The sequence below is a fragment of the Macadamia integrifolia genome, chromosome 12, assembly GCF_013358625.1.
Source record: "Macadamia integrifolia cultivar HAES 741 chromosome 12, SCU_Mint_v3, whole genome shotgun sequence".
NCBI lineage: Eukaryota > Viridiplantae > Streptophyta > Magnoliopsida > Proteales > Proteaceae > Macadamia > Macadamia integrifolia.
Window position 1 is genome coordinate 10,923,622 of NC_056568.1, and position 11,579 is coordinate 10,935,200.

Sequence of the window (11,579 nt, forward strand, 5' to 3'; positions counted from 1 at the left end):
GGCAATAGGATACTTGAAGCCTTGAATCCAAGGTTGGGGTACTGTACTGGTGGTGATTTCTGATCATATATTTTTTATCTTTTCTTTTATTCTTATTCTAGTTCAGTTTCAGTTTCAAAATCCCATCTTTTCCATCGAATTATAGTTTCTGAATTCAACTAGTATTTGTTAAATCTTCAGATTTTTTATCTGTTTTGGCTGTTCTGTTCCTACTTTCCCATTACCACTTATTCAACTGGGAGATCCTTAATTGATCATTGGTTTGAACCCCCATTCTTCCCATCAATTCTGCAGTTGTTGATTTGTCCTTCCCTGAGGAAAGGTTCCTTTTTGAGAGTACTCACTGGAACAGATCCAGTGGAGACGGGGTGGGGCCTGTAGCTCAGAGGATTAGAGCACGTGGCTACGAACACAACCGTGTTTGGGGGTTCAAATCCCTCCTCGCCCACAACCGGTCCAAAAGGCAAGGACCTTTCCTTTACCTCTGAGGGTATGAAAATCATGATCGGGATAGTGGATCCAAAGCTATGGAACCAAGTAGGATTAACTCAAACTGAGAATCTAAATCTCAGATTCCAGTGACACTTTGCAGGACTGATCCTCAGTTCATAATAGACATTTGACCGGAATTTAAGCATTATCAGACAAGTCGTCTGAGTTATTAAATCTCTTAATCTGGTCTTGTCCTTTTTCCAGGGATCCTGTCACAGGCTGTGATCTCCCACAGGATTTTACTGGTTCAGGATTAGCACTACATTATGAATCCTCATTATACTAACTATAAATCTATTTATTTAGAAGCATATTGGAAACGGCTTGGCCATTTCAAAATGTAGTCAAGCTTTTTGATGATTATTTTCCATACCCCCCTTTCCATTGTTAAATCTTGATGTATAGACAGGTTGTGGTTTTTGATTGGTAAAAAATAGTAATTCTGGTTCAACTTTGTTGATTTTCTGAGGAAAGTGTTGGGTGGAAAATGAATTTGTATTGATGTCATTAAGGTTTATGAAAAAGATGCGCTTGTGTTATAACTTGGTGTTTCTCTGGTTGTTTTATGAGTTGGCAACTTAGTACTCACTACTTGCTCAGCTCATTCTAATGTTTCCAACTTTCTGAGGCTTTATAGTCTTTAAAAGAGGGTCTGATTCAGACTGATACTTGGATTTCTGAACTTTGATTAAGACAAGTGCTGGTAAGTGGTGATAAACACACTGAACAAGCATGTGAAACCTTGGAGATCATACTGTTGAGAATGCCTTAGTTTCTTATTTTTCTGATGGGTGTTTCCTTGCAGGTTGACCTTTTCATATACTTTATTTATTTATTTATTTTTATCTTTAACTTCTGTTCTGTCTGACTAGTTTGAAGATCAATTGTTGATATATCTAGATTTCTGTACTGTATTAGATTTTCTCAATTTCTTTTCGGTTCCTATTTATCTAATTTGTTTGTAGTTCGTAGTGTTTTTTTTTTCCCCCATATTCCTGGCCACCCTCTCAGTTTTTTTTTTCTTTTTTCCCAGGTGATTTGTACAAAATGCAATAAGATATCAAATCGATATGAAAATATGATGGATTTAACCGTTGAGATTCAAGGAGATGCAACATCTTTGGAGGATTGCCTAGACCAGTTCACTGTTAAAGAGCCGCTTGACGGGGAAAATATGTATAAATGTGATGGGTAATGATGCTTCCTTTGAATTTCTCTAAGTAGTATCCTTTTTTTATTTTTTTTCTGAATTATTCTCATCATAGGTAGTGTATTTTGTTATATGATTTTGGCTGTAGGACAACTGAGGTGTACTGCTGATGCGCTTCAAACTGATTGTTTCATTCAAATTTCCTGTCCTTCCTTTATAGACTTCTCTCGGCTATCTTACTAGTGACATATGTTGGAATTGAACCTTAAGAAACTTCAATATACTTAACCTATTAATGGCATGCACTGAATGGGACTGTTGAAGGCGAAGGCCTCCTAACTGTTGAAGGCTGAAAGACTTTGACCAACTTAGTGGGGTGGCAGATCCAAAGGTCTTTCATGATTAATCTTGTACCTAATTGACTAACTAGATTACTAGAACAATATCTTCATAAACTGAACAGCTTCCCTAGATACTTTGAATTGAACCTAGAAAACTTAATATAATTTGTTTATAGGGCTTTACCAAATTGTATGATTGAAATTGGGTATTTTCTTCTTCTCCTCTTTTGTACATGGCCTATTACTTGGGGTAGAATAAGGGATACACGAGTACGTTTGTGTATCCAGTACTTTTACTGGCTAATTGACCCAATAAATTTTGTTATTTTATGGAGAAGGAAACATAGCTGTCAAGGCGACGACTAGGCATTCAGGCGGCCTAGTTGGAGTCTAGGCGACTATTGCCTTATTGCATTGGCACCTTGCTACAAGGTGCAACACTTATTTATGTCAAATATCATTTAAGTAAATGTTTTTATATTTGTTATTTGTTAAGATATTATTCATAAATAAGCAAATACTCCTAATTTGAATCCAATAAAAATAGTATAAAAATCAATTTCTGAAGGGATAAATAGTCAACCCCCTAGTCCAAGAACAAAAACTGAATTTTTGGTTGTACAGATGATTTTCAACTTTCAAATGTTGGGGGTTTTTACTCAATTATGGAAATTTCATAAATCTTGTCATGATAAAACATTGCCAAAAAACAAAAGTCTGGTAAAATAATATTTTGTTTTGACATCCATAGAATTATTTTCATTTAGGCTATTTTAACAACATTCACTCACTTGAAAATAAGTTTGACTTGAACATAACTTTAAATAATCTTAGACTTATTGGAAAACTGGTTTTGTGCTCTACCTAATACAGAATGTTTCATGTAAAACTAAAATCATTTGACCAATCAAACTTATTATGGAGCAAGAACATTTCTCTAAATGTTGATTTTTGATGACTTAATGTGACTTAATGTTGATTTTTTTATGGTTTGATGTGGCTTAATGTTGATTTTTGATGACTTCATGTGGCTTAGTATTGATTTTTGATGGTACAAGGTATATGTACCATATTAAATAATGTTAGAAAAGAGGGAAAATAAAAAACAATACTTGGTTCGCCTTGGTGCCGTGACAACTATGGAAGAAAAATGAATGGGATAGAATGGCTTTTCATTCAAAATATCAGTTCAATAAACCTTAACTGTTTGATAAATGCTGAGAATTTGCAGTCTTTCAAGCATGTGATGAAGCACTATTAACAGTCAAAACTGTATTTGAGGGCAGTGATGGATTGAATCTAACATTACCATATAAGTCAGATTCCCATTAACAGAATCGGAGGGTTCACTAAACCAGCAGTTTGAACACCAAGATTAAACCCAATAGATAAGTCTGATCAGCTCCAAATTAACAGCAGTAATTGATATCCCTAGGGTCTTCAGTATCATCCCAGCTCCAAATTAACAGCAGTAATAGATATCCCTAGGGTCTTCAGTATCATCCCCAAAAGTGATCTCAATCCACTGGTAGGCTATAGAGATATTTTATAAATGCCAAAAAAGTAAGTAGATTCCAGAATTAGAAACCAATCAATATCTACCCATCAACGCAGCAGTTCATTCTCAAACTAACTGCAGATCATCCACTCAACATTTGAAGTAACGTACACATAGTTGTCAGGGCGTCGCCTGGGCGCACCTTGGATGTCTTTTTGGTGTTGCCTTGCATCCAAGTACCCTTCAACGCTTTAGTCTCCTTGGACGCCTTCTTGGTGTCACTTTGCGTCTCAGTCCCCTTCAGGCTCCACCGCCTTGGGGCGCGTAGACACCATGATAATGGACAGAAAAGATACAACAGAGTTCCCAATTAGTAACTAATGGTCATCTGACAGCAGCAGCCAATTGGATTAATGGATGGGGTTAATATATTACTGTCAAAAGAAGGGAATTGGGTCCCTTTGAAAACTTCAAAAGGTCAGCCCCTGTGGATGGCTGGATGAAGATTATTGGTTCTTGCACAGAATCAGTAACTTGCAGCCACAGGTGACCTACCCATTGGATGGGCTTCAAAGCAATGTCGAGTAGAGACTGTGTGAAGAACAAGATGATGCCAGAAGATGGCTTGAAGCTGATGGTCAGATTCTAAGAAATTGAGGCCTGAAGTTTCTGCCAGAAAACCCTTCAAACCCCAGGTGCTGCAGGGTTGCTTGAGGGACCTCCTACCACCAGCTTCTTTGGATATTCAATGGACACACCTTATGAAGAATACACAGTAGCCAAACAAAAGAGAAGAATTCTATGTCTCAGTTCGCCTCGCAGTGAACACATGTTGCAGAAAATAGAATAAAACTGAAAGAATCGAATAGGGAAGAAAGGGAAGAAGAAGAAGAAGAAGAAGAAGAAGGAGATGGGGGGGGGGGGAGGCCTTGGTTAGTTTCTCACTGACCTTCGTCTGACACTATGGCTGAATCTCACAACACACATGTAAACGCTTCGTTTTTTCAATACTCAAATTGTGGGCTTTAGTCTGCCCTCCCTTCTTATTAAATAAAGCTGTCACTGTTACAAGAATAGAAGTAATAGAAAATATCATGTGGCTATAACAGCAATACACTTGAAAGTAGAAACAAATAACAGAAGATCAACTAATAGCATCCTATGCAAGGCATAAGCAAAGGGCCTTAATGGGCCCAGACCTGGCCCATTAATTGGTCCTAGAACTTAGAACATAAGTGACTTACTGCTGGGCTCGATGAGCTTCATGGCTTGCCTTTTGAGGGCCTAAAGACTTGGTGTCTCATGGGGCTTAACGGTTGGACCTTTCTTCTCTTCATGCCTCATTGACTTGCATCAGGCAGGGTGAGTGTATGTGTCTGTGTTGTAATACCTGCACGTTGGATTGTATCTTTGTTCTTGTCCATCTTCTTTTGCCCCCATTAGTCCTTTTCTGTTTCCTGCATTTGTAATTATTTCTTTTCTAATAATAAAGAACAAATTTTCAAATAACAAAAGAAATTTCTAAAATAGTGACATGTAAACAAGAATGGTTGTGGTGGGCATGGTTTAAAGTATCGGTAGGTATCGTACCGTATCGCATACCGGTATTGTTCCTTACCGATACGATACCTACTGATATGCTAAGTGGAAAATTTGAAATCCTTTTGTATTGATATGCATAGTATCAATATGCACCGATACGTACCGATACTCTATGAAAAACTAAAATCGAAGTGAAATGTAAGTTTCGGTATGTATCGTTATGCGTTGGACCGATACATACCAATACAGTGCGCTAGGGTTGTCAACCTGTAGGGCCGGTCCGGTTTCGGTCGGGCTTAATCGGGCTTGAAGATTTTCAAAGGTTACATCGTGTCCGCCCATTTAACTAATCGGGCTTAGTTATTAAGGGCATGATACACTTTATATTTGATCGGTCGGCCTTGGGCTATAATCGGGCTACCTTAATCGGGCTTTAGTCGGGCCCTAACCGGGCTACGGACATGTTTAATGTTAAACGGGATTTAATCGGTTTTTAAACGAGCCCTCTTTAAAATGTGCTCTTATATTGCGGTCCACTCATCCAAGCCCAAAAAAATGAAAATAAATCAATAAATGATACCAAATATAACCATTATTTAAAATGTAAACATATCTTTACTTTTTAGTTTTTACTCTTTAATTTGGGGGGTAAAATAGGTATTCTACAATCATTAAAGGGTCGGGCCAAGCCGGTGCATAATAGGCCGGTCTCGGTCGGGTGCCCGACGGTCCAAGTAGCAAAACCGAGACCGACCATTTATAAACGGGTCTGGCTCAAGCCCCGACACGTTTAATAAACGGTCCGGGCCGGGCCGGTCTATAAATGGTTGGTCCCGGTCAGTTTAGTCGGGTCGGGCCACGAATTGACACCCCTATAGTGCGCTACGGTCATATAATAGCCAAGATGGGTCATTTTTCATCAAAACACGATTTTTTAAGAGGGGTTTTTGTCCCAAAGTTGTTGCTAGCCATTTTTCTCTCTAACTAAATTGGAAATCAAGGTTGGGAATCCATATTGCACCCATAAACAACTAAAAACCTGGGATTCGTAGTGTGATACTCTCCATTTTAGTGCTTATGCGTAATACATGTTATATATAGTTTTTTTTAATATATATTTTTTTTAATTTTGCAAAAGTGTATAAAAAAGTGTTTATCCATTTATGTGCGTATCTCTGATACAATACAATACCCTGCGATATGTATCTTAATTTTGGCTGACCAATACGACGACCGATACTGATACTGATACTGATACTTTAATCCTTGGTGGTGAGAGTGGATCACCAAATCCAATAAATAGTAACCCATGCTTTTTGCATTAGCATGAATTTTTGCGTTAGATGTACAAGAGGTTTCTATCGTTTTTCCTTAAAGCATATTATAATTTTTAAGGGAAATAGAACCAGAACGGAATATTTTCTTCATGTGTATGAAATTTAGCATATTAAAATTGAATTCTATTTGTGTTATTAGTTTTACTAATAGGCCTTTATATATAATTCAGTGCATGATTTCATTGTGTGTTTGTCATTACTACTGTTTGCAGATGCAATGCCTATGTCAAGGCATGGAAGCGTCTTACTGTTCGCCAGGCTCCAAATATCCTTACCATTGCTCTTAAAAGATTTCAGGTCTTAATGAGAACTGTTTTCTACATTATATAGAACTGTTGTTGTATTTGGCTATGATAAGCTCATAATTAATCTGCTTTCTAGCACTGTCCAGTGGTCTTTGATTCCATATACAAATGTGGTTTTCAAAACAGTACTTGATGGGTTGGTGCTGGGGATAGGGATGGCAATGAGTTGGTTTGGTATCGGTTTTGGCTAAATTGAAACCATCCCAACTGGTCCTCTCACCTCAGTCAAACTTGAAAACATGCAAATAGGGGTGCAGTAGTACCACAGCTTTTGGCAGTGCTTCAGGTAATTGTAGAAACTCAAGTGATTAATTGGAAGAAAGTAGTATAAATAAATACTCAAGGCCTCTTGCCTAAGCTCTGCAGCCCAAAGGTCTTTTACAAAAGGCACCTCATTTGGGGTGGCTATTTCCAATATTTAACGCACTTAAATCTCCTCTCCTTGCTAGAATAAACTCTCTTCTTGGGCACATTTCTAAGAGGTTTTGTTAACCTACTTTGCAGAGTGGAAGGTTTGGGAAACTGAACAAGAAAGTAACTTTTCCAGAGACTTTAGATCTTGGCCCATACATGAGTGAATCGGTAGATGGCACCAATTTGTATAGGCTGTACGCTGTTGTTGTGCATGTGGACATGCTGAATGCATCTTTTTTTGGCCATTACATTTGTTACACAAAGGATTTCCAGGGAAACTGGTACAGGATTGATGACTGTAAGGTAGATGCCCTTATCTACATGTAAAAAGTTTATACAGAGTTCATTGATTTGTTTGGATGTCTTAGCCTTGCCATGGATTTGTCTCAGGTCGTCACTGTTGAATTGGAGGAGGTACTTGCTCAAGGAGCTTATATGCTATTATATAGTAGGTAAATTTCCATTTTCATATTCTGATAATCATAGAGAGATTTATAAAAATCATTGGATAGCAGAGGTGATGGATCCAAGGTCTATTTTTCTTGATGATCTTTGCACAATGTGCATATTGCATGGGACCAATAACATTTCTCATCTGCTGTTTGGATGCTGGCTGTTTGCCCCAAAAATCCAATTAATAAATGTCCTGAAACCTGATCCAGAAATAGGGGGAAGCTTAAATTCACGATTTAAATGATTGGTTTGTGATCCATACATCTTTTTCTGAGGTACATGGTGTAACATTCTGTTGATGTTGATGACTCAGATGCATCGTATTTTCATGCATAACTTCTGTTATTAATTGGAAGACACTATTCTTTTCGGTACAATAGTCTTTGTTTACTATCAATGTTGTGTAGGGATTGTATGTAGTGTTTGTGCTGAACAAGATGAATATGAATATAATCATAATTTTCTTCTGCTGGACAGGAACTGTGTGCGCCCTCCTTGTGCCAATTCCCTGGAATCTTCAGGGAAGGAGGGACAGGTGGTGGCAGAGGCCCAAGAATCAGGGCCATGTTCACGAGCACCAGTTGAATCCCTGAACGTTGTGGATTGTGTGAATCCAGTTATCACTCCTCTCTGTGTCTCTTCTGATGTTTCACACATGAATGAATCTATACCAGAGGAAGAGTTGTCTTTGCAAGTTGGTGAAGATTCAAAATCCACTAGTGGTGGTCCACAAGATATGCGTTTATATGATCCTGGTTGCTCTTCCTCTGGTTCAAAGGATATTGAGTGTCGTAGCAATGAAGATTCTCATGATGTAGTTGTTTCTGTCGAACTCGAGCATAAAGAAGTTCCTGACTTGCCTTCTTCTAGCGATTCAATTTCAGTTATGGTTCAAAGTAAGGAATGTGACTCATCCAGCTCGTACTCTGTTTATGAATCCAGTTTTGAGGATGGAAGTGGAGCAACGAATAATTATGCAAATGACTTGTATTTGGAATCTTCGGCTAAAAATTATCTGTCCAGTCTGAATATTGACCATGAAATGGCCGAGACATCTCTTGAGGTTTGTACTGCTGCTTCAAGTTCAGTTAGAGAAAAGTCAGATGGAGCAAATCATGCTGGTTCTGAAACTTCGCCAAGCCTCAGTTTGGAGCCGGTGGTAATTGTTAAGCCACAGAAGTGTTCCCCTGTAGCCCAGACTGCTGATGGCGAAGTTTCAAGATTGGCTGGAATGAAATCGCCCTGCAAGGGAAATTCGAAGCCACTGTTCTCTTCAGGTTTTCTTAACAAAAGCACAAGAAGTCGATCTCTGAAAAGACAAGTGAAAATCGATGTAGAACATACTGCTTGTTCTTCCGGGAAGGATGACAGGAACTGTAACGGAGTTGAAAAACCTGCTTTTCCTGGTCAGAGCATTGATGAAGTTTGTGAACATAAGGAATTTTCCTTAAATGGTGGTAGGGCATTAACAACGTGTTCTGTTCGGACACAGTCTGAGAATTGTGTAGAGGATGATGATGATAAGTTGACTAGAGAAGCACATGGGGTTTTTGATCCCCGTAATGAGAATGAATGCAATGGAGGTGCAGTATCTGTTCACTCTGATAAGAACCACAGAAACAATCATAATTGTGACAATGGACATGAGAAAGTCTCTGAGAATGGCAGTGGTCAGCTTGTGAAGCACTGGTTGCCAGTTCAGCGGCTAGAAAGCAACTCTTGTTCCGAAGAGAAGTTGAAGTCGCTGCCTTCATCTGGTTTTCTTGGTAGTCACAGGAGGGAAAAAATTTTGGGCCCAGATGGGGAAACTCAAAAACCACCTGTTGAAGTTGATGCTCCCAGCATGGTTGATGTGAAATGCAATGGTATTGCTGAACATGCTCTTGATCATCAAAATATATCCGAGGCTAATGGTCATGGTCAACTTGCTTCAGATTCTAATGGTACCTCAACATCTTGTTTTATAGCCAATCACATTGTGAATAAAAATAAGATGGTCAATAAAGAAATTTCTGAAGTTCGTTACCCCCAGAACAACTGCAGCAGAGATTCTGTTCTTTCGGATGAGAATGGTGAAGGCATTTATAACATTGGTTCTGGACAGGTGACATTCTGTGGTACTAGCAGTAGTCAGCTTTTAGATTGCATGACTCCATTTCTTTCTACTTCTTGTAATAACATGCCATTAGGAAAGAATTACTCAAACAAGAATGAGGAAAGCCGGGAACTTAATGAAACTGTCCATCACCACGAGGTTGAAACAGACTGCCAAAGATTGTCTGATGGGAGACCGGTAACCTCCTGTGAAATGGCAAAGGTTTCTGTTTAGATTTTGCAAGAAGCATTAATTAATATAATCCTGTACCCATAATTAATTTCTCCTGTTTTTCTTGACAAGCCACCAAAGAAGCAACCTCTGAACATGACCTACATTTCCCCCAAAGAACCATGGTCAGTACAACAACAGCACTTGGAGCAAAGTTGTGATTGCAGAGGATACTTCAATGCCACTCTTGCAGATGAAGATGGACAAGATTTTAAGAGGCAAAGACGTGTGAATTAGAAGCTAACAAATCAAGATTGCTTGTTGATGCTGGATTTCCTGAGGTTAGGGAGGCTAAGAGAAGAAGACAGGTGCTGGCAACATGTTATTTGATGACATTTAAGGTGTATTCTTTCCACTTATTTGATAATATTTTTGCATGTTGGTAGATTCATCTTAGGTTTTCAATATTTTGTAGAAATCTCTGATGATCCTCTGCCATGTGAGCTGCACTTAATATTCTTGTAGCAACAGATAACAAATTGTTGATGAGTTGATCTATATTCTAATTTTTTTCCTTCTTGATTTTAATCTTTCATTTATGTGTGTCACGCACAAATACAAGAAATAACTGCAATTATTGAAGCTGCATTGGCATCAAAGCCTGCTACACCATCAATTTGTCCCCAATGGATATGAATGAAGCTATAAAGGTTAGTTGGTTTTAATGTAATAGAAAAAAGGTTTTTCCATATCCACTCCTTAAATACCTTTTCTTGCATTAAAACCTACTTAACCTTTATAGCTTTATTATTTGGTCCAAGAAAAGGTTGGGGTCCACCTCCACCCAACCCCCACCCCCCCACCCACCCCCTCCAAAAAAAAAAAAAAAAAAAAAAAAAGCCCAGACCGAGGAAGGATTTTGTTGGGATGACTGGAAGCAGGGAAATCTCTTTCTTCTCTCTCTCTCTCTCTCTCTCTCTCTCTCTTGTCTTTTTTTGGTCTATACTCTATAGAGTTATATAGAGTGGTATGCCCATTTTGCTTTCGTGAATCAGAAACTACTGGCAGTGGCTGGCTAAGAACAAGATATGGCAGAAGGGAACACAATGGGGGATACGCATGAGAGCTAAAAAGTGAAGCCTTTGTCTAAAAGCTAGGAAAAAGGTTGGGAGATTCCAGAATTAAGCGAATCACAACTAAAAATTGACCTTCTTTCTTCAGTTGCAGCCTTTTGGGGATTCCTCTATTAAGTGCTTTTCACAAGTATTGGTGTTGGCATGCGCCCAACTTTTTTACTGCAACTAGCCCTTGAAAGTTGAAAGACCCTCTTTTGGGTTTGGCTGGTAATATGACACCATGGATGAGGATAGAGATGTTTGTTCGATATTCCTGGGACACATGGGATGATAGAGAAGGGAGGAGGATTAATATTATTGATTTGAATAAAAATTTACCTATACCTCCTTGGGTTCCTGACAATTTTAGATACCTTCACTCACTTTTATTTGGATTACCTCTCTTGGGCTGTTTACTGTTTTTTATTTTTATTTTTTATTTTTTGGGTTACAAAGTAGGGGGATACAAAGGGGGTGAGGACCATAGTGAGCAAAAATAGAAATTGCAAAAAACAGAATAGATGATACGGGTTTTCAATGGTTAAAACTTTCAAACAATACAATAATAATAATAAAAAAATAAAAACAAAAACAGAGAACGATAAAACACAATAAATGAACGGTACACATTTAAAAAAAGAAGGGACAAAGAAAGGCCAACATGTT

General features: G+C 38.3%; 1 protein-coding gene across 3 annotated transcripts in view; it reads left to right on the forward strand.

Moving 5' to 3' along the window:
* LOC122057910 (ubiquitin carboxyl-terminal hydrolase 18-like) overlaps positions 1-10,386 on the forward strand; it is a 33,176-nt gene extending 22,790 nt beyond the window's left edge. Inside the window, exons 7-12 of one of the 3 annotated variants that reach the window (XM_042620281.1) lie at positions 1,526-1,683; positions 6,573-6,657; positions 7,170-7,382; positions 7,470-7,531; positions 8,010-9,636; positions 9,931-10,386. In XM_042620281.1, coding sequence (XP_042476215.1) covers positions 1,526-1,683; positions 6,573-6,657; positions 7,170-7,382; positions 7,470-7,531; positions 8,010-9,636; positions 9,931-10,095 — 2,310 coding nt within the window. In that variant the 3' untranslated portion in view covers positions 10,096-10,386. Of the gene's footprint in view, positions 1-1,525; positions 1,684-6,572; positions 6,658-7,169; positions 7,383-7,469; positions 7,532-8,009; positions 9,850-9,930 lie in introns of all 3 variants that reach the window. The other 2 variants (XM_042620279.1, XM_042620280.1) reach the window with 2 other exon arrangements.
* The last annotated feature ends 1,193 nt before the right edge of the window (positions 10,387-11,579 follow it).